A 24117-nucleotide genomic window follows, 5' to 3' on the forward strand; every position below is an offset into this window, starting at 1 on the left:
GTTATATTAGAGATATAAGACTTCCTTCCTCGCCCACAGTGTATTAGGGCTACGAGAAGCCTCTACTAGTGTCTCCCGCGCGTAGCCCGCCCGCCATCTTGCGCCTGGCGGTTCCCGCCCCCTCCTCCGGGTCCTGGCAGCTCAGAGCGTTGGCGCGGCGCTGCCTGGCGAAATGCAAACCTCCCGGGGGGGGGGGGGACGGAGGCAGCGGCCGTCACGAAGAAATTGCCTCTCGGCGTTCCGGCGGAGAAAGCGCCCTAAAATTCACGGACTCTTCCCGGCCCCTTCTGTTCCGGCGCCGCCCTCTACGCCGCTTCCAGGACCTGCCGGCGCCTCTCGGGAGCGTAGGCCAGCGCGCCAGAGCGCACAGAGGTGATGTAACCTTTTAAATTCACCCTCCCGGCTCCGGGAGTTGGGAGATTCCAGTGCCGACGGAGTACAGCAGATTGTTCCATTCTCGGGATTGGATGGGGGGCGGGGGGGTTTGATGCCAATGGTAAGTGCACAGTTCCTGTTCCTGAAAGGCAAGTCGAGGGCCCCAAGCCTGGGTAGCCCACATGCTTCCAGACTGACAGGTTAAAAGGATTAAAAGTCTTGGTTCTGCCCCAGGGCCTGCAAGGATTTGTAATACTGATTTTTCTGAGAAAAGCAAGACTAGGGTTCCCATATGGATCCAGAAAAAGGAGGATGAACTGAGACAGCCCGGTTTTTACCTCCATGGCTTTCAATTGAAATAAAAGCCAGATGTCTCAGTTTGTTCTCCCTTTCTTTTTTTTCTGGAGCCAGACAAGTTCCTGCAGGCCCTGGCTCGACCGATCTGGCCCTGGGGAGCTAGTCAGCCGGGTCAGGTATCTTGTCTGGAGGAGAGGGAGAACTGATCTTTGGTCTGTTGGTTTTGTCCATTTCTCCCACATTCCTTCAGACTTGCAAAGCACAGCTCAGGGGCTGCTCTCTGTGTGATGCATTTACGTTTTCTGGTCAGATTATAATTCTGGATATGTGGATTGTACTAACTAAACTATTAATTTAAAAAAAAAAAATGTAAACTATTCAGAATACTGCAGCTGGACTTGTATTATCGCTAGTAAGTATAATTACGTATCTCCGGTGTTGATCTCTGCACTGGTTGCCTTAGAACAGGGGTGTCCAATGTCGGTCCTCGAGGGCCGCAGTCCTGTCGGATTTTCAGGATTTCCCCAATGAATATACATGAGGTCTATTTGCATGCACTGCTTTCATTGTATGCTAATAGATCGCATGCATATTCATTGGGGAAATCCTGAAAACCTGACTGGATTGCGGCCCTCGAGGACCGACATTGGACACCCCTGCCTTAGAAGCTCGTATTAGGTTTAAATTGAATGTATTGACGTTTAATATTTATCATGGGTGGGCTCCACATTATCTGATTCTCCATTAGCACGTGAACACCTACTGACACCTCGCGCTCTAACCACAGTGCACAGCAATGTAGCTGCCATAAACAATTAGCACAGAACACACCTTCTCTTCGCCTCTAGTGCTAAAAATTAAAAAACTATTTTTTTAGTGTGTGGGTAGCACGTGCACATGCAAAACCTACCACGAGATGCCTGTGTGTGTCTTGCAGTGGTACATGCTAACCTGTGGTAAGCATACATTAGCAAAAGGATCCCTTAGGTAACAAGAATTTACTGCTCTTTGTAATATGTATTGCTTGCAAAGAATACAAAAAAGAATAGTACACATTAAATAACAATTGTAATCCAGAATCCTTTTTTTTAGAGGAGTGAGGTTTGTCATCTTTCCATTTTTGGGGAAGAGTGAAGGAGTGACCTAGTGGTTAGAGCACCAGTCTGACAATCATGCTGCTGTTTCTTGTGATCTTGGACCAGTGACATAACCCTCTGTTGCCTCAGGAACAGGGAAGTAATGCAACGCACCTTGAAGTACTACTGAAAAAGTATGAGCTAAATCCCAATAAATTAATCAACCCTGCCTCCCATCGCCAAGTAGAAGAGGGCCCAGCCTAGGAATGATTATCATGCTGTTCTTTTCTTTTGACAGAATATCTGTAAGCCTAGCTGAAGCAGCCTGGCTGAATTTGTGGAAGGCTGACCCAAGGAGCATTATAAACCAGGGAGTCTCCTGCAGTGAGGATGTCCACCTGCACAGAGCCTTTGGGTACCCTTGAGATCCAGGGAGATCCATACTCTGTATTTGTCATCAAGGAGGGTTACGCAGAAGCAGACCAGAGGGGCAATATAAGAGCAGATGGGAGTATTACCCTTATTAAAGGGCCACATATCATCATGGTGGACACGGGAAGCCCCTGGGACCAGGAGCTCATCCTGCAGCAATTAGCAAGCCATGGACTCCAGCCTGTTGATGTCACACATGTGATTTGTACTCATGGACACTCAGATCATGTAGGTAACCTGAACCTCTTCTCAGACGCTACTTTCCTGGTGTCCTATGATATCTGTAAAAGGGACCACTATCTGGCCCATGACTTTAAAGCAGGGGTCTCCTATGTCATCGACAGTTGGCTAGAGGTAATTCCTACTCCAGGGCACACTGGCTCTGATATCAGTGTGCTTGTCCGAGGTACAGCTCAAGGCACTGTGGTAGTAGCAGGTGATCTCTTTGAACGTGAGGAGGATGAGGGGACGTGGAGGGAACTCAGCGAGAACCCAGGTCTCCAGGAAGCGAATCGGCAGAAGGTCCTGATGATGGCAGATGTGGTGATTCCTGGCCATGGGCCACCTTTCCGTGTCATCCGAGCCAGTAGCGGGCTAACACTGCACTGATTTCCTCTTCCTGTAGGTTTGATTGGGGAGAGAGGCCTGCAGGACCAAGTGCAGTCATGTGACTGCCCCACACATTGGGAAAGATCCTGGTGAGAACAGTGCCTGGCACTCTGATTTGATGTTATTGATTAGAAACCTGATGCCTGGAATTAAATATAATAAAACGCTAGGCCACGCATGCGCACTCCCATCGCGTGTGTCCGTTTTCCGTGAGCTGTAGCGACCCATAGGAAGTGCGCATGCGCGGCTTACGGTCTGGCCTCCCTGCCGTATTGCATTTTTTAGTTAAAAGACGCAGCCGTGGCGGCTGTCAGCAGCTGCAGGCCGCCGCGGATAAGCACGAAGCCACCATGGACCCCAGCGCTGGACATCCTGCTCTCCTGTTGGCTCCTCTCAGGAGCCGCACCAGCGTCGGAGAAGGCTTCCGACGCTGGTGGGGATCGAGAGGAGCCGAGGTGACACTTCAAGGGGCGGGAAGGGAAGCGCCGAAAAAAAACTCCAGCCGGCTGTAACCGTGTCACCAAATAACAGCCTCCCTGTGAAAAAGAATACTTGCGCTGCAGCAGCTGCTGGCTTTCCCTTCAGCTCGGCTCCCCACTTACAAAAGGAGCCTACAGCAAGCCCTGCCCCAGCTGCCTCTGAAAGTAAGGGACACTTGGCAGATTCTTTCCCTTGCACCGACATTGAAGAAAATGTATTCGCAGCCCTAGCAACCGACGTAAGCAAAACTAACTGCCGATTTAGAAGGTTGTTTTTTTACAGCAGTTTGCTGGGCAGGAAAAAATACTTGCGGTTTGTTTTGGGTGAAGGGTGTATGCTGGGGAAGCTGTGAACTATCCTGCATTGATTAGATAAAGGCCAGGGGTGGGTGTGCTGGGGAAAGGGCCCAGGGAGCAATCTTGCTTTCCATTGTGGGGGAAGAGGTGTGATTTGTTGGACACAAGAAACGATCTTGCTTTCCTTTGGGGGGAGGGGTGTGATTTCTTGGCTATAAGAAATTAACTTGCTTTGCTTTAGGGGTAGGGGTGTGATTGGTTGGGGACAGGTAGTATCTTGGACAGGGGAAGCAGGGAAGGGAAAAGTACTACTGGACAGGGGGAGTTAAAAGTAAGGGACAAAGGCTACTGCTGGACGGGGGGGGGGGGCAGAAAAAGGAAGAGAGGCCTCCTGCTGGATAGGGGGAGCAGGAAAGAGGTGCTGCTGGACAGGGGGGGAGTTAAAACAAAGGGAGAAGGGCTGCTGCTGGATAAGGGGACCAGTGAAGGGGTGGTGGTGGACACATGGGAAGAAAAAGGAAGGGAGAATGGACAGGGGGAGCAGACAAGGGGTGGTGGTGGACAGCCGAGAATAAAGAAAGACAGAAAGAAAGAAATACAGAAACAGGCTAAGGAGAGAGAGAGAGAAATAAATAAATACAGACACACACACATATTCTAGCACCCGTTAATGTAACGGGCTTAAAGACTAGTTTAATCAATAAATCAGCAAGCATGTCTAGAAAAATGTTTGCACTAGCTCCTCAGTCATATTTGCACAATATATTTACATACCTTTGGTCGGGAAAATCCCAACAGAGAGTATCCTAGCTTTTGCAAACTTATAGTATAAGTTCCAGTACATGGCAGGAGCCATGGGCTATGCAGGTATCACAAAAATATGCTTTCAGCTCCAGGTCAGAAAAGACTGGTGGCAGCAGGTACATTAGATAGACTGTGAGCCTGCTTGGACAGATAGGGAAGATGCTTGAGTACCTGATTGTAAATGACACGGTCTGTGTTTGGAAGAATGTGAGAATAGCCTTATTGGGTCAGACCAATGGTCCATCAAGCCCAGTAGCCCATTCTCACGGTGGCCAACCCAGGTCCAAAACCCAAGGTGTAGCAATATTCCATGCTACCGATACAGTCTTTCTCAATAACAGACTATGGACTTTTCCTCCAGGAACTTGTCCAACCCTTTCTTAAAACACATATACAAAGAAACCTGATGAATAACAACTGGAGACAACTATGTTGGTGAACAACGAAGCAAGCTGTGTGAGCTCACAGCTTGCTTAGTTGTTCACCAATACAGATGCCGCTAGTTGTTATCCGTCAGGTTTCTTTGTATATGATACATTTTAGGACCCCCTGAAGAAGGAATGTTTCTTTGAAACACGAACCGTGTCTGGTCCTAGTTCATCAACCCTTTTGGATACAAACTGTTTTATGATTATATTTATGATTGTTCATTAAAGACTTGGTGTCTTGTACACCATTACTGTAGTTTTTGCTTTTGTTGTCCGATTTGATATTTTTCTGCAGTTTTCTTGGATTCTTTGCTTGTTTTTGTACCCGATTGTAAACCACTTAATACACCTTCTCCAAGCAATCTATTAAATCCCTATCCCTAGCAGTAGGATCAGTACCTTTGTATGCTCCACACGTAGGTTACAGACTGTCTTGAGTGACAAGGAGTGAGATTAGAATTGGAATGTTCTGCTGTAGCCTTTCTCGTAGCAGCCTATATTAATGCAGGTATTTAATACAGGCTGGATAGATGCCATGTATGATCTGCTGCGGGCATCGACCAAGTCTAATGGCTCTTGGAGTGGTGCTTGCTGTACCCTGTAGCTCTAGGGTTGGTCGGTGGATGTGTCATCTAAGGCCAAGCATACTAAATTTCCCTTTTGGGGGTTCTTTCTTAATTGGCGAGAATTTGGACAAGTTGGTTCAGGCTTTGACTGACTCTAAGGTGCCCTGTCTTCCAGAGGACCGTTCTATCCCGCTTTTGCAGGATGGCATTGCCTGGGGGCATATGTGTGATTTTCGTCATTACCGCCCTGGTTGGGAGACAGCTTTGTTTCCTTCCAGGGGCCGTTTCTTTCAGCACATGTAGTCCTTTCAGGGTGCCCATCGGAGGGGGTGGGGGGAGTTCATGACTCCTCCTGGGGCCCCTCTGTTGCCCACCCAGTTTACCAGGGGTAGGTCAAGATCACAACGGAATAGTGGGTCCTGGAAGTGATTCGGGATGGATATGCTCTGGAGTTTTCCCTGTCCTTGCCAGATCGTTTCCTCTCTTGTTAGACGGCTTGGAAGAAGCAGGCTTTTCGTCGGACACGGCAAAGGTTGCTCGACCTCAAAGCGGTGGTTCCAGTGCCTGCTCGGGAGTTTCGCACGGGCAGGTATTCCATTTAGAGAATGACATGGTGACAAAATTCATCACCGTTCCCGTCCCTGTGGATAACCGCGGGAAATAATCCCATGTCATTTTCTAGTGTCTATTTCAACCTCAGTCCTTCAACACCAGCATTCTTCAAAACAAAGCTTGAGGGTCAGTGGTTGTGGCCATTCATACTCTGATTCTTCCCTCTCTCCTTAAAGAATGACATGAAGATGGTTTCCCTCAGTTATCCGCGGGGACGGGAACGGTGATGAATTTTGTCACCGTGTCATTCTCTAATTCCATTTACTTCATGGTGCCCAAGAAAAAGGGGACTTTTCGGCCCATTTTGGATCTGAAAAGTGTCAACAGGGCACTCCGGGTTCCGTCTTTTTGCATGGAGAGCATGAGATCTGTCATTCTGGCGATCCAGCCTGGGGAATTTCTGACTTCTCTCTATTGACGGAGGGCTACCTGCATGTTCCGATTTGGGCCTCCCACCAGCGTTTCCTTCGCTTTGCAATTTTGGGAAAACATTATCAGTTTGTGTGCTTCCTTTTGGTCTAGCCACGGCTTCTTGGACTTTTACCAAGATTATGGTGGTCATGGCGATGGCCTTACACAAGGAGGGTATTCTAGTTCATCCCTATATGGACGACTGGTTTATTCGAGCAAAGTCCTGTGAGGAGAGCTCCCGGGTTACGGCTCGGGTTATGGAGTTCCTGCAGTCGCTGGGATGAGTTGTCAACTTGTTCAAAAGCCTGTTGGCTTTGTCTTGGCGCCTGGAGTACCTTGGGGTTCTCTTTGACACCAGCTTGAAGAGATTATTCCTCCCAGAGGCCTGAGTGTGCACAGGGCACAGGATTTTCTACAGGTCTTGGTCGATGGTGGTCTCCCTGGACATGGTCAGGTGGGCTTGGGCTCACATGCGCCCACTTCAGTATGCTGTGCTCCGGCGGTGGTCACCTCAGATGCAAGATCTGGACTTTCCCCTTTCCTCTTCAGGGGTTAGTTTGTCGCAGCCTCCACTGGTGGCTACAGTCTTTCAGTCTGCAGGGATCAGCCTCAGTGGACAGTGCTTTTCACAGACGCCAGTCTGCTCAGTTGGGGAGCTCAGTGTCTCAGTCACTCTGCTCGGGGCAGCTGGTCTCCAGAGGAGGTGTCCTGGTCTATCAATGTTCTGGAGACCAGAGCCATTTGCTTGGTGTTACTAGCATTCCAGACGTTGCTGATGAGCAAGTCAGTTCAGGTTTTTCTCGGACAATGCCACAGCGGTGGCTTACATCAGTCGTTAGGGGGGATCCAAGAGTCGACTGGTGATGCAAGAAGCTTTTCTGCTCATGGCTTGGGCAGAATCTCATCTTCTAGACATCTCGGCTTCCCACATTCTAGGTATGGAGAACGTCCAGGCGGACTTCTGCAGTCACATGCTGGATCCTGGCAAGTGGTGCCCCGCAGCCTTCGAGTTGATTGTGCAGGCTTGGGGCCCACTGGTCATGAACCTGATGGCTATGAGTGTCAGTGCCAGGGTTCTTCAGTCCAAGGGGCTGAATGCTCTGGTGAAGCCTTGGCCAACGGCTGGTCTCCTGTACGTTTTCTCCCTGTGGCCAATGGGGGTCAGAGTCCTTTTTTGCATTGCTCATCACCTCGGCCATGTTATCCTTGTGGCTCTGGACTGGTCCAGGCACCCGTGGTACGTGGATCTGGTTTGTCTTCTCATGGCAGATCCTCTTCCGTTGCCCCTCTCGCCTGACCTTCTGACGCAGGGTCCCATTCCAATGTTTGATCCAGGTCCCTTTTGTCTTAAGGCTTGGCTCTTGAAAGGGAACTCCTAGGTAAGAAAGGTTATTCAGATAATGTGATCTCCATCCTCTCGGGTTCCTGGGGACTTTCCACCTCTCAGGCTTATGTGTGAGTTTGGCATATCTTTGAGGAGTAGTGTATCCTGAACAACTGACTGGCAAGGGGATACTCCAAAACTGATTTGGGAAACACTGCATCCATATTTTTGGAATGCCTCTTACCCACCTATGCCCCTCCCATGGCCATGCCTCGTTGGGGTTGCACCTGAGATAATTTATGGGTGCAACCTTAATAGTATTTAGGCAGATGCATGTGTAAAAGTCCAAATTGGAGCCAATTAATGTCCATAATTGATTAGTGACTTGTTATATAATTCAGTTGGGTGCCTAATTTTGAGCAATCTATGTAGAATCTGGGGGATATTGCTTTTATTATGTCTGTCCTTATGATCTGCATATTAAAAACCACGCAGCATCTTGTGCAATAGGCAATAGGTCAAGAAACTGCAAATAGAAAGTTCTCTCTTTATTCCCCAGCCTCCTGGACGATGTGTTCTAGTTGTTGAACCTTGGGTTTCTTTATTGGCGGTCTTAAAACAACAGTTTAATGTTTATTGTATCAATTATAGAAAGAGCTATGAAAACTCTTATCTGATAATGGCACACCTGGATTCAGGATGAAATCAGCAGATCCAGACATGTCCCCAAGATCTTTATAGCTGTGTTAAGGGTTATGGGTGGGTTATTTCTCCCCAACCCCCCCAAATCAGTAGGAAAAAATAGTACCCTATAAGCCCTGCACCCCCTCGGAGAGCTTAGGAGGGGATGGAGTGGAACTGCATGCTTCCTGTCCAAGTAATCCATGAGAGCAAATCAACAGAGAGATGCAAGTGCTTCATGGGAGAGAGGGTGAACATTGGTGTGATCATGCAACCCCCTCTCTCCCATAAGGAGGTAGGGAAAAGGGGGTTTGCAGACCTGAGAAATTGACTTCACATGCCCAGGACCTCTTATGCTTATGTAACGGATCAATGTCTGTTATCTTCAGCTTGGGTTTTGCACTTTCTCCAGCTCCTAAAATAAACAGCTTTATCTGGAGTGGGTGGGATTTGGAAACTCAGACCCTGCTTATAACTAACACATAGGGCCTGCAGGGAAGTTCCGGTGAGACTGGCGTTGACAGTGTTATCCCTCTGATTTCCCACAGTACAAGGGGAAGCCAATCCATAGGTGGAAGGTGCATTGTTGTGGAGCTGCCAAGTTGCCTGGTTCCAAGAGAGATTTTATGCCAGCCCTGGCTATCTTGAGAACCCAATCTTGATACGTTTTGGGGCTTGATTCAGTGAATAGAATCGGGGATTACAACTCCCACACTGTCATTAGGATGTAAGTTCAAAACCAGGACTGACCTCTCCAGGAAAGGTGTAGCTTGGCAACTCTGAGTATTAAAGAGATTATTAACCACTCATTCTAAGAAGGAAGTGGGGATCTCAGCAGTGATAATCACAGCCTGGCACTGAGGGGCAAAGGTAAAGATTACAGCTAGGGTGAAGTTATGAGGTTAAAACATGTAATGACTTCCTTTAACTCCAGCTCTTTGATGGCAGTATATGCAAGAAAAATACAGTTCCTAGTCTCTGTTTTATTTTGGTGAGGGTCCTCCCGCTATGTCAGATTCCTAGTGGTGAGGTTTGATGAGGGTCTTCTAGCATGTTCATCTAGTACTGTTTCTCTTAGTGTGCACCAGCCAGTGTTTTACAAAGTTGAGGCTCAGGACAGAAATTTGGAATGGAGTCCCCAATCTCGCAGTGTTAAGGCCTTTTCTGACACGGGAGCCCAGGGCAAGTACCCTGTTTGCACCCTGCTAATGCCAGCCCTGCCTATGACCTGGCTGCCCTGGTTAGGCCTGCTCTTGCTATTGGAAGCTCAGCAAGGACAGGTCTGGATGGGAGACCACTGGGGAATACCAGGTGCTGTAGGCTGCAGGGCCCTATGTTGAGCAGCAGCAACATGGTGGAGCCACACACTGTGTGGGAGAAGGCAATGGCAAACCACTCCTTGAAACATCACAGTGAGACTTCCTCACTGTGCATGCAGCCATGGGTCAGTGGCTGACTCTGAGGCATACACACACAATACCAGCCCTGTCCCAATCTGAGTGAGGACCCCCAGAGGCTTCACCTCTGCTCAGTGGTAAAAACATTTAGGGCCTGATTATGCAAACAGCGCCTACATCGACAGCAGCCTTAGAAACACTGCTGATCGTGCTACAGCGTCGTTTGCAGAATCGCACCTACCGTTAAATGTAGGCCAGGGTTTTGAAGGCTTAGAGAATGACCCGGGGACAAACTTTCCCCATTCCCATAGATCTCTCTGTTCCTATCCCCGCAAGCTCTATCCCTGCCCCATTCCTGCAAGCTCTGTCCTCATCTGCACAAGCCTCAAACCCTTTAAAATCCTAAGTAGCAACATTCTAGATTGTGATGTCATAATACCTCATTCCACCAATGCCTAAGCTCCGTCCTCATCTGCGCAAGCCTCAAACCCTTTAAAATCATAAGTAGCCACATTCTAGAGCTCAGATTGTGATGTCATAATGCCTCATTCCACCAATGCCTAAGCTCTGTCCTCATCTGCGCAAGCCTCAAACCCTTTAAAATCATAAGTAGCCACATTCTAGAATTCAGATTGTGATGTCATAATGCCTCATTCCACCAATGCCTAAGCTCCGTCCTCATCTGCGCAAGCCTCAAACCCTTTAAAATCATAAGTAGCCACGTTCTAGAATTCAGATTGTGATGTCATAATGCCTCATTCCACCAATGCCTAAGCTCCGTCCTCATCTGCGCAAGCCTCAAACCCTTTAAAATCATAAGTGCCTGTGGCTTATGCGGTTAAGGCAGAGCTTGCAGGAATGGAACAGGGACGGGATAGGGATTTTGAGATCCTGCGGGGACGGTGACAAATTTGTCCCCATGTCATTCTCTATGATGCCTATGTTTGATGAGAATCGCGTCTACCGAGACATCTAACGGTGCCTGAGGTCATTTCCAGCGTAAACCGCACCTGCTTTGAACCTCAGGCACCTCTGTAGATGTGATTACAGCCTCCTTTTTTTGGAGATGTGTATATTTTTTTAAAATTTTTAATTGGGTTTTAAATGGCAGTCGGTTTACCGCGCTGTTTAACACCAATTAAAACAATTACATCCCCTCAACCCCCACCCCCCTTTTTACAAGATCGTAGCGTGGTTTCCAACGCCAGCCACGGCGGTAACAGCTCTGACGTCCAAAGCATTCTTATGTGCGTCGGGGCTGTTACTGCTGCGGCCAGCGCTAAAACCGCACTTTGGTTTTGTAAAAGGGGGGTTAAGTTAGGCCGCAGCAGGGTGTCTACCGCTGCCTAACTTATGGTGCCATTAGAGAATTTGGGCCTTAACCCTTTCAGGACCAAGGGACATATTTGTCCCATAACTTTAAAATCCTATAAATTTTGATTGGGATAGTCTACAGTTCTAAATTTGATATGTACGGATTCCATAGGATACTGCCTTTATGTAAACAAACTGGTTCCGACATTCATTCATTAGCGTCGTTGCCAGATTGACGAGAAGATTCACTTGCCACACTGTCCATAAGCCAGAAGTTTGATTTTTTTTTAAAAAAATAATGATATTTCACAAAAAAAAATCAATTTTTTGGCATCTGCAAGCCCTTTTTACCATAAAAATGTCGTCAAAACCACAAAAATTGGCCTACGATCCTTATGGTCCTGAAAGGGTTAACACAGAAGTGCTGCCTTGAAACCTTATCAGGGTCCAGGGCATAGGGCAGTCAAGGTTGTTGCTATTTATTAAATAAAAAAACATGAATACTAATATACAGTGATTATGAAGAGACAGATAAGAGGAAGTCAAAGTTGCTGATGTTTATTAATAAAAATAATAATATACAGTGCCAATAAGGGAGAGATAAGAGAGAGAGAGCAGGCAAAAGTCTGCGAGGGTCAGGGCACCTGTGATTTACCTTGTCTCTTCCTGCTTTTTAAGTATTAGACCTAGGGGTTGAGCAGGGTTCAAGCTGAAGATTCATCCTGCTCCTTTTGAGCTTCAGGAAGTCTCTGAACCCTCTGACTATGGGGGGGATCAACAGGACTCGGGGCTGCAGCTGTACTGAGAACCACTGGTCCCTTTCCCTCTATTGAACGCCCCTTGTTAGTATAACAGGCAAGGGCCAAAGAAAATGCAGGCATATAGGGAAACTGCCTCTGTCCTGCCCTTTCCTAATGGTTCATCCGCATGCTGTCCCCTTGAGGTCACCCATACAAAAGGGTGGCAGGGGTGGGATTAGAACCTGAGTCGGCGGTTACGACAGCTCTGTGCTCTTAGCATTGGTAATGTACAGTGGCAGCAGGGGAGGGGGGATTATGACCACTGCCCTCAAGCATGATTAAAGCTCAGCATTGACCCTTACAATCTGCAAAGGGAAACCAGGAGCATAGAAGGAGAGAAAGATGGCTGGATTAATTTTAGACCAAAGGAAAAAAAGGGAGTAAGCTTCCTACTCAATATAGATGTTGATATCTATTAATGTAATCGGCAAACATGCTCACTTGCTAATCTAAATCAAAAGGAGGAGGAGGGTATCATAGTAAATCATGGAAGCGGAAATCCATGCAGGACGTACTTCTTGAACGGAGAAACTTTAACTAGGATTTCAGCAGAACAAGATTTAGGAGTAATCATCAGTGCAGACATGAAAACTGCCAATCAAGTGGAGAAGGCTTCATCTAAGGCAGTGGTTCTTAACCTGGGTTCGACCGAACCCCAGGGGTTCAGTGAGTCAGTCTCACGGGTTCGGCGGAGGTCAAAACACACCTCCGACTCATATAGCGCTTCGGTCACGTTCAATCATCTATCAGTTATTCAGTGATTTTGATCAAGACCGATCGTGTACTCGGTTTCTTGATCTATCAAACTGTAACTAACGCCTTATATATATCCATCAATTCCTGATCAAAATTTGTGATTTAACTGATAGATGATTGAACGTGACCGAAGCGCTTATGATTCGTGATGATACGCCCCGCTTGTCCATAATTGGCTGCAGGTGATCACGCAACATCGCTTGGCCTATCTGTGCTGCAAGGGATTTGATGCGCACAGTAGTTGAATTGTAACTGTTGTGATGGTACGTCGTGTGATACCTATCTTAATATTTTAATCCCTTACTAACTATGTCGAGCAAAATACGAAAGTGGTCGGACAAATATGTACAATATGGATTCACATGTATAACGGAACGTGATGGGAGTCAGCGTCCTAATTGCATGATTTGCAATGCCAAGTTGAGTAATTCTAGTCTAGCTCCGGCAAAACTAAGGGAATAAAGAAGGGTTCGGTGAACACGCATATGAAACTGGTGGGGTTCAGTACCTCCAACAAGGTTAAGAACCACTGATATTGGGTTGTATCAATAGAAGTTTTGTCAGCCGAAAGCCTGAAGTCATAATGCCGTTGTACAGGGCCATGATGAGATCTCATCTGGAGTACTGTGTGCAATTCTTGAGGCCACATTACAGTAAAGATGTGTGCAGAATTGAATCGGTTCAGCAGACGGCCACCAGGATGATCTCGGGGCTCAAGGGTCTCTCGTACGAAGAGAGACTGAACAAATTGCAGCTCTACACTCTCGAGGAACGTAGGGAGAGGGGAAACATGATCGAAACATTTAAGTACCTCACGGGACGTGTCGAAGTGGAAGATGATATTTTCTTTCTCAAGGGACCCTCGGCCACAAGAGGGCACCCGCTCAAACTCAGGGGCGGAAAATTTCATGGCGACACCAGAAAGTATTTCTTCACAGAGAGAGTGGTTGATCATTGGAACAAGCTTCCAGTGCAGGTGATCGAGGCAGACAGCGTGCCAGACTTTAAGAAGAAATGGGATACCCATGTGGGATCCCTACGAGAGTCAAGATAAGGAAATTGGGTCATTAGGGCATAGACAGGGGGTGGGTAAGCAGAGTGGGCAGACTTGATGGGCTATAGCCCTTTTCTGCCGTCATCTTCTATGTTTCATCTATGTTTCTATGATCTCTTATGACTCAAAGCCATTCCAGATCCCCATCCTGCGAAGCAGGTTCTAATCATCTGACCAGTTCCTCCATCCACCTACAGCTAAAAATAATGTATAAACTTAAATCAGTCATAGCGTTCTATTTTTTTCAAAAAGCAGGCTGTTCTGTTCCTTTACAATAGCTGCTGAGAGCTGGCTGACATGTCTTTTGTCTATTAAAGAGCAGGCGGCCATACATACTCACTAACCCCCAACGGTTATCTTTCTATTGGCCCATTGTGTGGTTGTTTTTATCTTGTTTCAGGGCAGTGACAGCAGCAACAAAAGGGAACACGGGATATTGAAAATGCACCATTTATCATTCAACCCAAAAACAAGAACAAAAACAGCAATCTTGTGAAAGTGTTACTTCTAAAGCACTGGCATTTATCTTAGCGGTCTCGTAGGACTCCAGCGCTGGCTAGATTTTGAATCTCCCGACTTCTGGATGTTTGTGACCTTCACAAATTGTGCAATAAAGTTGTTTTGATCGATTCAATCTTCATCTGCGGAACCTTCATAAACTGCCTTCCTAGTTCCTACAATCTTAGCGGTCTCGTAGGACTCCGGTGCTGCCTAGATTTAAAAGTGTTTCCAGCTCAAACAGGAAAAGTGTATCCAAATCTGGAAGTCAGTAAAGCTTCCTATATTCTATATTCATATATATTCATATATAGGATATATTATATATATCCTATATTCATATGATACGCTCAGATATATGAAACTCCAGAAGAGGAGGAGGTAACCCTTTCTAGTGTTTAAGAGTTTACCACCAGTCATAGCGAACTGCACATTCGAGGTTACTCTGAGACTTGAAATTCAATTTGTATTTTTAACTTCTTTTCAATGTATAATTCCGTTATACGGCCGGTTGGAAACATTGTGCAAACTCTGATAAGCGATAATATCAAGAATCACGGATATTTAAGTATTTGTTAACATTCTACTTCGGATTGAGAACTATGCAAATCTTCAACTGGGTCTTTTGAAGCAGATGTCGAAACGGGGCCACGTTGGGACCCCCTAGAACATTTTGCAAAAGATAAGTGAAGTTTATCTAGTACTCCAGTGATCTTTTATATGCAAACTTTAACGTATAAAACTAAATGCAACGGAATTATACATTGAAAAGAAGTTAAAAATACAAATTGAATTTCAAGTGTCAGAGTAACCTCGAATGTGAAGTTCGCTATGACTGGATGGTAAACTCTTAAACACAGGAGGGGGTTACCTCCCCCTCTTCTGGAGTTTCATGTATTCTTTACCCATGGAACTTAAATTAGTATGTACCTTGTTTATGTAACTTTTCTATTTTAGGCTCCTTATCATTCGCTGACTGTCCAGCCTTCTTCCAATGTGAACCGCCTAGAAGTCGCCTGACTATGGCGGTATAGAAAAATATCTGAGCGTACCATATGATTACTCTCTTGAGACCAGCTTTTCATTATAGTCAGTTTTTTCTCTGTTTATTTAGATTTAAAAGTGAGCATGTTTGCTGATTACCTTAATAGATAACAATATCTATATTGAGTCGGAAGTTTACCCCCTTTTTTTTCTTTGGTTTAACTTGACATTGTGGGTAAAAAAAAAAAATTTGAGACCTTCTGATTTAGTTGGATTCATTTTAGAATCAGGGTGAATTAATTACCCATGATGCAGAGCTATCGAGTCTCACTCATTTGAAAGGTTTCTTACGTTCATACTCTTTGAGTTCAGTACCAGTGCACTGTTCTTGATCACTGCTTTCATGATAGGCAAGCTTTAGAGAAGAAAGCCAAGTGGCGCAACCAGTAGGAAGAAATCTCAGCACACTTTCCTGCCTACTGTGTCCTCTTGTCCTTTTTCTTTACTGCTGTCAGATATCTATACTCACTATAACCTCCCCAAACCCTGAAATGACTTGTGTAAATTAGATTGTAAGCTCTTCTGAGCAGGGACTGTCTACTGTGTGTTAAAATGTACGGCGCTATGTACGCCTTTCAGTGCTATAGAAATAATAAATAGTAGTAGTAGTTCTCTAAAATCGATGTACTTACATTTTTCAGCTTTAAAAGTTTACCCAAATTGCTCCCCGCTTTGTCTGTATTCTTTTAGCGGCTCCAAATAAAAACCAGTATCATTGAATGCTGCCTTGGTTCATTTGCAAACCAATAAGAACATAAGAACATAAGACTTGCCTCTGTCGGGTCAGACCGGAGGTCCATCGTGCCCGGCAGTCCGCTCACGCGGCGGCCCCTCAGGTCCAGGACCCGATAGTGCTCCTACCCTAAAACTCACATATGCTTTTCGCTTTTGTCCTGTAGTGTAACCTTCTATCTATACCCTGTAATCCCCTTCTCTTTCAGGAAGTCATCCAGTCCCTTTTTGAAACCCAGTATTGTACTCTGTCCTATTACCTCCTTTGGAAGCGTGTTCCAGGTGTCCACCACCCTCTGAGTGAAGAAAAACTTCCTTGCATTCGTTTTGAATCTGTCCCCTCTCAGTTTTTCTGAGTGACCTCTTGTTTTTGTTGTCCCCGCTAGTCTGAAGAATCTGTCCCTATCCACCCTCTCTATGCCTTTCATGATTTTATACATCTGTATCATGTCTCCTCTCAGTCTCCGCTTTTCCAGGGTAAAGAGCCCCAGTTTGTCCAACCTTTCGGCATATGAAAGGTTCTCCATTCCCTTTATCATCCTAGTTGCTCTCCTCTGGACCCTCTCAAGTATCGCCATGTCTTTCCTAAGGTACGGCGACCAGTATTGGACACAGTATTCCAGATGTGGTCGCACCATTGCTCTATACAATGGCAGGATGACCTCCTTCGTTCTGGTAGTGATACCTTTTTTGATTATGCCCAGCATTCTGTTCGCTTTCTTTGAGGCCGCTGCACATTGCGCCGCTGGCTTCATTGTTGTATCCACCAATACCCCCAGGTCTTTTTCTAGGGTGCCTTTCCCCATCTCCCTTCCTCCCATCGTATAGCTGTACATGGGGTTCCCTTTCCCGATGTGCAAGACCTTACATTTCTCCACATTGAAGCTCATCTGCCATCTTTTTGCCCACTCGCACAGTTTGTTCAGGTCGCTCTGTAGTTCTTTGCATTCCTCAACAGTTTTGACCCTGTTGGAGAGTTTTGTATCATCCGCGAACTTGATAACTTCACATTTTGTGCCTGTTTCCAGATCGTTAATGAATATATTGAACAGCAGCGGTCCCAACACTGACCCCTGGGGGACACCACTCGTGACCTCTTTCCAGTCAGAGTAGTGTCCTTTTACTACTACCCTCTGCTTCCTATCCATCAGCCAATTTTGGATCCATCTGTGGATACTACACTTAAATCATTCTAGATTGATACTGCCTGAAAACGGTCACTTTTTGGCTTTCAATCTCATTCCTCGGTGTGGCAAATCTTATTATTTGGGATGCTTCAGCCTCAGCATCTCTGATGATGAGTTGCTATTGAAGAAACTTGTCATTTTGCGATTAGGACATCCAAGTGCTGATTTAGGATGCTCTTTGGATGTCTGGTTTTTTTATTATGGTCCCCCCCAAGGCACTGAAATATGTTGAGTGGTTTTTTTTTTTTTAATTCAGTTAGAAGTCTGGATATATAAACCTGGGACCACTTTTGTTTGATACTAATAAAGACACTGGAGCTTATACATCTGCTGGTTTGTTTGTTTTTGGGGGGGGGGGTTGTTTTTGCCAAATATCACCCACATGGAAAACAGGTATAGAGTCCGTAGGCCAGTTCCACCTGTGCGGAATTTCAAAGGGAAATCATGTGCAGACTCCAAGGGCACAGACTTTGCACTTGGGTGGGTTTTGAACACTGCTCTCTTACAGTAGATAAGGACTGTGAGATCTGTCTGCTCTCCACTCATGTCACTTCCCTTGCAATGCTTATGTAATCTAGTTTATTTACAGATTTGGTCCAGTGCCTTAAAAACATCAAAGCGATGTATGCTTAAATGTTACAAACAATATATAACAAAAATACAACATACTCCAGCTGACCTCTGACCTTCCCATCTCTGCAATTGGTTTAAGTTTCAATGGTTTAGTTTTATTTAATATGCAATAACAAGGTGGTTTACAAAATGTTAAAAGAGAAAGGAGCTACAAATCAATAGTAAAGTATTTACATATCATTTACATTGATGGTGCTCCTATCTGTAAAGTTAGGAATTTCTATGAAATATTCTACATCAGTGGTTCTTAACCTTGTTGGAGGTACTGAACCCCACCAGTTTCATATGCGTGTTCACCGAACCCTTCTTTATTGGAAAAATAAAATATGATTTTTACAAATTCAAAACATAGGTATACAGCGAGGGGAAAAATAATATAAATTTTGAAAACAAAAAAGTTCTCCTATATTTCGAATAATAATCACATAATAATGAAATTTACTGCAAATCAGTGTGACTTCTGCTGTTGATTGATAGATCAAGAAACCGAGTACACGATCAGTCTTGATCAAAATCACTGAATAACTGATAGATGATTGAACGTGACCGAAGCGCTATATGAGTCGGAGGTGTGTTTTGACCTCCGCCGAACCCGTGAGACTGACTCACCGAACCCCTGGGGTTCGGTCGAACCCAGGTTAAGAACCACTGTTTTACATTCTTCTCTCCTCTCTTCTCCATTCCTTCCTTCCCTCTTCTAACTCCTTCCTCTATAATGTTGCCTAGAACTTGTTAGGTATGTGCGACGCACAAATGGAAGAAATAAATAAATAAAAATAAAGGACAATAAAATATATAAGAATAAAATAAAAAAAAATTTTTAAAAATGTACTTCTCTGCAAACTGCATCTTTAGTAAACTTTCTCAACCCCAGCAACATTCAACTGAATGAAATAAGCTTTTTCAAACAGAAATGTCTTCAAAGGTTTCCTAAATTTCAAATATATCAATTTGAGACAAACTTCTTTAGGAAGAGAATTCCATAAAGATGGTAAAGCTCTGTTCCTAGTTAGCTCATATGGCCTCTTTTACAAAGCCGCGTGGAAACAGCCCCGAAAGCCCTTTAAATCTCTATGAGCTTCGGGGCCGTTAGCGCGGCTTTGTAAAAAAGGCCAATAGTGAACAGAATAAACAGGAGGGAAATGAAGGCATTGGTCATTCAAGGAACGTAAAATTCTAGGTGGCAATAAGAATAGATAATAAAGTCTGTTACTATGAATCGATTTAAAAAGTTAAAATAAGGATTTTGAATTGTTTACGAAAAGGAATTGGGAGCCAGTAATGCTGAAGAAACAGTAGAGCGAGACGATCAGAACGTGAAGCATGGGAAATTAAGCGGATTGCTGTATTTTGAATGGCTTCTAGTCTACGTATTTGGGTTTGAGGTAGTCCTGCATAGATGGCATTGCAATCATTGCTATTGCTTTGATTTTGCCTTTTTATTCAATGCACGCCCAATTTTGCACTCAGCCCCGCATTTTATAAATGGCATTCTAACGGCATGTGCAAATTTGGGTTCATAGACAACAACGCGCAAGACAAAGGCGCGTGCCGACAACTGAGCGCAAGACGGAGGCGCGCGCCGAAGAAAATTACTGTTTTTAGGGGCTCCGACGGGGGGTTTTGTTGGGGAGTACCCCCAGTTTACTTACTACAAATTGCGCCGGCGTTGTGGGGGGTTTGGGGTTTGTAACCCCCCACATTTTACTGTAAACTTCACTTTTTCCCTGTTTTTAGGGAAAAAGTTAAGTTTTCAGTAAAATTTGGGGGGTTAGAGCCCCCCAAACCCCCCACAACGCCCCCACAACGCGGCGCGATTTGTATTAAGTAAAGTGGGGGGTTCCCCCCCATGCCCCCCCCGTTGGAGCCCTAAAAACAGTAATTTTCTTTGGCGCGCACATCCGCACTGCACTCAATTGTCTGCTCACGCCTTTGTCCCGGCGCGCTTTTGACCTGACACCCAAATTTGGGCCCCTCGTCCAATTGGCGTACATAAATTTGAGTAATGAGCTAGTTGGCGCCAGTAATGGGGCGCTTAACAATTATCCTATAATATAAAGAGTGAGGAATAATTGTATGTTTGGATGTCTTGTCACTTTTATGTTAAAAAACAGCTCTAAGGATTTTTATGAAATGGACTGAATCTATGGTTTTTGGGTGTGAGAAAATGATTTAGCTAGGTCTGAAGTTCAGTAAAATTTATTTGAGGGGTCATCCAGAGGGGTCGTGATCGCAAATGATCATAAATTGCAGGCAGATTAGATTCGCTATACATCACAAGATCAACCCGCTGAATGACGTTAAGAAAAGAGAACTTAGAGTACTAACTCGTGGCGAGAGGCACATCCTGTATTCAATCAGTGGGTGCTAGCACCTCTCCGGCCCTCTTCCCTTCTAGCACCCCCCACTGGTGTCTCGGGGCCCTTCTGTAGGGCCTTCGCGCGTGCGCGGCCATCGAAGTGATGAAGTCGCATGTGCAGGTGATGTCATGGCGACACCTGCGCACCTGCAGGCCTCGAGCTGCAGCTACTAGCTTTAGTGTGCCGTGGCTTGAGACAGCTAGCGGGACACTGGAATAGTGCTGCTGCCAAAAACCCCACCAAAAGCCAGGCCAGATCCACAGAGTGGTACACTGCAGTCAACAGCCCTCCTCAGCCGCAAACCTAACATCCCGGAGCCCTGAGAAGCCTCTGTGAGAGAGGGGGGGGGGAAGAACACTTTTCTTTTGTTTTTGTTTTTGTTTTTTAAACTGTAGAACACAACTAGGACAGGAGCACCAGTTGAAGTACTGGATTTGGTTAACCTTAATTGGAAAAAAAAAAAACCCCAACCCAAAACCCATTGTCACTGGTTGAACTCTGGGTGACTGAGCACTGTCCCCCAAACAACAGAATCTATTACCCATACGTGCCCAGAACAAAGGGGACTAAAAGGCATTGCCCATGCACTGCACATACAAGTATGTAAAGATTTGAAATCTGCAGGCAGTACCCGAACCCTACAGAGGGACACAGAAATAAAATCAAATAGGGCCCAGAGGAATTACTGTGTGGAGGTTCTTCCGATGTGTCGAACACAACACACCACATGGACGTTGCTATCTCAACCCACTTTATCCCTGCTATTCCAACATTTGTTTACACCTGCAGTTTTCTTTAAACATTTTATTCATTATGGAGATTATTTTTCTTCACCGTTCATTCCATACAACAACGTTGAAGGCTTCAAATCCGTAGTCAAATAGCCACACAAGAGAACTCGATAAACATCCTCATTATAATCGCTTAGCCCGCTGTCCCGAGCGAAGCTCGGTCTTCCAGGTACTCGGAATTGGCGACAATTTGGATTTGAGCTCGCATCTAGCTAAGCGCTATTCTGTAAAGATGCACGTGCAAATCTTTTAGCGTGTAACTGAAAAGAGGGTGTGGCCGTGGGAGGGGCATGGGTGTTTTCCAAAGATGTACGCGGTATCATAGAATTGGGGGAGGATCTGCGTCTAATTTATGCACGGGGATTTATGCCATGTTTCAGTTGTAAATCCTCACACCCAAAGTTGGACGTGGATCCCAATGCCACGCGCTGTTCTATAAATGGCACCCAGCTCAGTGCACAATTTATAGAATAGCTCTTATTGAATACCTTCAGTTGTGTGCGCAACTTAATTGATAAATTAGCTACAAATTGGCATTAATTTCCATTTACAAGTGTAACTTCACTTAGTATTCTATAATCCTAGAGCGCAAATTCTTTAGCGCATAGCTTTGTTGTCTGGTCATTTACTTTTTTCAATTGTTGGTCCCAGTCTCTGGTTTCTGCGTTCATCTTGCCAGGATCCTGTCCCTTTGTCAATTTTTTTTTTTTTTTAAAGTTCAAATCTTTTTTTTATTGAAAATTAGCATAAAAAAGAAAACCATTCAATAACTACCACAGTTCTCAAAAGTCAAAAGGACATTATAGAAACATATCAGGAAGTCAATAATATGTTGCAGTATATAGAGAATTATTCATAAGGAATACAAATATATGTCAATGAGGACGTCTTCTGTTGAAGTTGTAGTTTTTCCATTGCATGTTGTTCAAAACGTTTGTATAGGCAGAGTGAATGCCACCAAAAGGTGAAATTCAACAATGATGCCGATTTTCCAATGTTGAAGGATTTCTTGGATACCAATCGATATCATAATATCAATCAATTTGTGTTCACAGGTACAAAATTTAAAGAGCGCATTATAATAATATCAAAGGATAGATCTGTAGTACAGTTAGAAATATTACATATAAAGGTCCAAATCGGTATCCAAAACGGTTGGATCTTAGGACATGAAAAGAGCATATGTGGTAGCGTCCCTTGAGATTTAAAAAAATGCCAACAAGTATCATCAGGAGTTAAGTTTTACTTTTTTCTTTTTACAAGGAGTCCAAATTGCTCTCCACATTAAAAATAATAGTGATTGAGACATGCTAGCTGATAATAAAGGTCTGTTAATTTTGGACCATAATTGACACCGTTCTTTATCTGTCCCTTTGTCAAATTTCTCTCCTCTTTTTCCTTTCAGTTTTCTTTAAGTCATTCTCTGCCTCTGTCCAGATGTAATTCTCTACCCCTAACCAATCCTCAATTTTCTTCTTTTAACTGTGTCTACCTACAGCTTGCCAACTGCTCTCCTATTTCACTTCTTAATCCCCAGTCTCTCATTAACTCTATTTTCTCCACCCCATCCAGCATCTTTCCTCTCCTTTCCCACCTTCAACCCGGCATCTGCCCCTCCTGTTCCTTCCTTCCATCTAGTATCTGTCCACTTAGCTAAGGTTACCAGATTTCTTCTTAAAACAAAGAGGACACCTGGCCCCGCCCCGCCCTGCCCTGCCCCGCCCTGCCCTGCCCCCACATGGACCTCGTGTCTCCTTCCCCGAGCTTGGGGCTGTGTCTGGAGGACTTCCGCGCATGCAGATGTGTGACATCATCAGGTCGACATCCGCGCACATGTAAAGGCCCTCCAGATATGGCCCCGGACATCTGGTAACCCAACACTTATCCCTCCATTTCTCCAGGTAGGAAACCCCCCACCAACTTAAGGGGCAGAGAAAGTACATGCATAATAATAAAATGTCAACCACTTTCTTTTGTAACACAGAAAGGCAGTACACTTCCCCCTCCCCATTCGCGGTTTCTCCATTTGCGGTTTCATATAATCACAATTTTTTTCTGGGGAGGGGGAAAATAAAAAAAGCAGTCTTAATTTTAAAATAACCCATATTTTTTTCCTCCCTGCCGCCTTCCCGGCCTTACCTGGTGGACTAGAGGGCTTTCGGGGCAGGAGCGATCTTCCTATGCTCCTGCCCCGTGCAGATCGCCATGAGGAAATGAAGACTAGTGTATGTATAATCTTTCATTTTTGTCTTATGTTATTTTTATTTTATTTGTATGAGTGGTGATCTTTCCTAGGGTTATCTGATGTCCGGGAAAGCTCAGATATGTCCTCTTTTCAGAGGACTGTCCAGGTGCCCAGACGGACTTTCCAAAACCCGGTAGTTTGTCGGGGTTTTGGAAAGCTCTGCCCGTGTCTGGAGGGCCTCCGAGCATGCGCGGAAGACGTCGCATGCATCCGCGCATGCTCGAAGGCCCTCAGATACGGCCTGGAGGTCAGGAATTAAAAAGAAGCAGAATGCTAGGGGCGGGGCTGGGGGGCGGAACGTGGCGTGACCAAGCATCCGTGATTTTTTAAGACGCAAAATATGGTAACCCTAATCTTTCCCATCTCACAATGGAGTTCTTTTCTGATTTATGTTGTTTGTTTTTAGATTGTGAACTGCCTAGGCCTGTACGCCAGAGTAGGCAGATCAGGAAATTTAAATAAACTTTAAACTAAAGATTTTCTGGGTTTATGCCAGGCTTTTTAAAAAATTCTGTTACTCTTTGTGCTGCCACCATTTCCCTTGCGAGCCTTTCATGCACCCATTATCCTTTCCTTGAAGTATTTTATAATGTTTCAACTATTTCTTTGACTGGGTGACCAGAGAATTGGATAGAGGGAGAGCGCTAGATGTGGTGTATTTAGATTTTAGCAAAGCCTTTGATAGTGTTCCACAGACGTCTAATAAATAAACTTGAGTGACCTTGGTATGGGTAGGGTTTCCAGATGTCCGGAAAAACCAGGACATTTCCTCTTTTTTGGAGGAATATCCAGATACCTGGATGGACTTTCCAAAATCCGGCAGTTTGCCTGGGTTTTGAAAAGCTCTGGTTGCGTTTGGAGGGCCTCTGAGCAGGCGTGGATGATGTCACCCACATCTGCGCATGCTCGGAGGCC

General features: G+C 45.2%; 2 protein-coding genes across 2 annotated transcripts in view; both read left to right on the forward strand.

Moving 5' to 3' along the window:
• The first annotated feature begins 134 nt into the window (after positions 1-134).
• Positions 135-24117, forward strand: part of LOC117350030 (transmembrane 4 L6 family member 5-like) — a 53110-nt gene continuing 29127 nt past the window's right edge. Inside the window, exon 1 of the mRNA XM_033923914.1 lies at positions 135-372. Coding sequence (XP_033779805.1) covers positions 173-372 — 200 coding nt within the window. The 5' untranslated portion in view covers positions 135-172. The remainder of the gene's footprint in view (positions 373-24117) is intronic.
• MBLAC1 (metallo-beta-lactamase domain containing 1) lies at positions 379-3896 on the forward strand. The gene is made up of 3 exons (XM_033923916.1): positions 379-496; positions 1765-1942; positions 2047-3896. The coding sequence occupies exon 3, from the start codon at positions 2139-2141 to the stop codon at positions 2787-2789; it is 651 nt and encodes a 216-aa protein (XP_033779807.1). The 5' UTR covers positions 379-496; positions 1765-1942; positions 2047-2138; the 3' UTR covers positions 2790-3896.

This window comes from Geotrypetes seraphini, chromosome 16, assembly GCF_902459505.1.
Source record: "Geotrypetes seraphini chromosome 16, aGeoSer1.1, whole genome shotgun sequence".
NCBI classification, from domain to species: domain Eukaryota; kingdom Metazoa; phylum Chordata; class Amphibia; order Gymnophiona; family Dermophiidae; genus Geotrypetes; species Geotrypetes seraphini.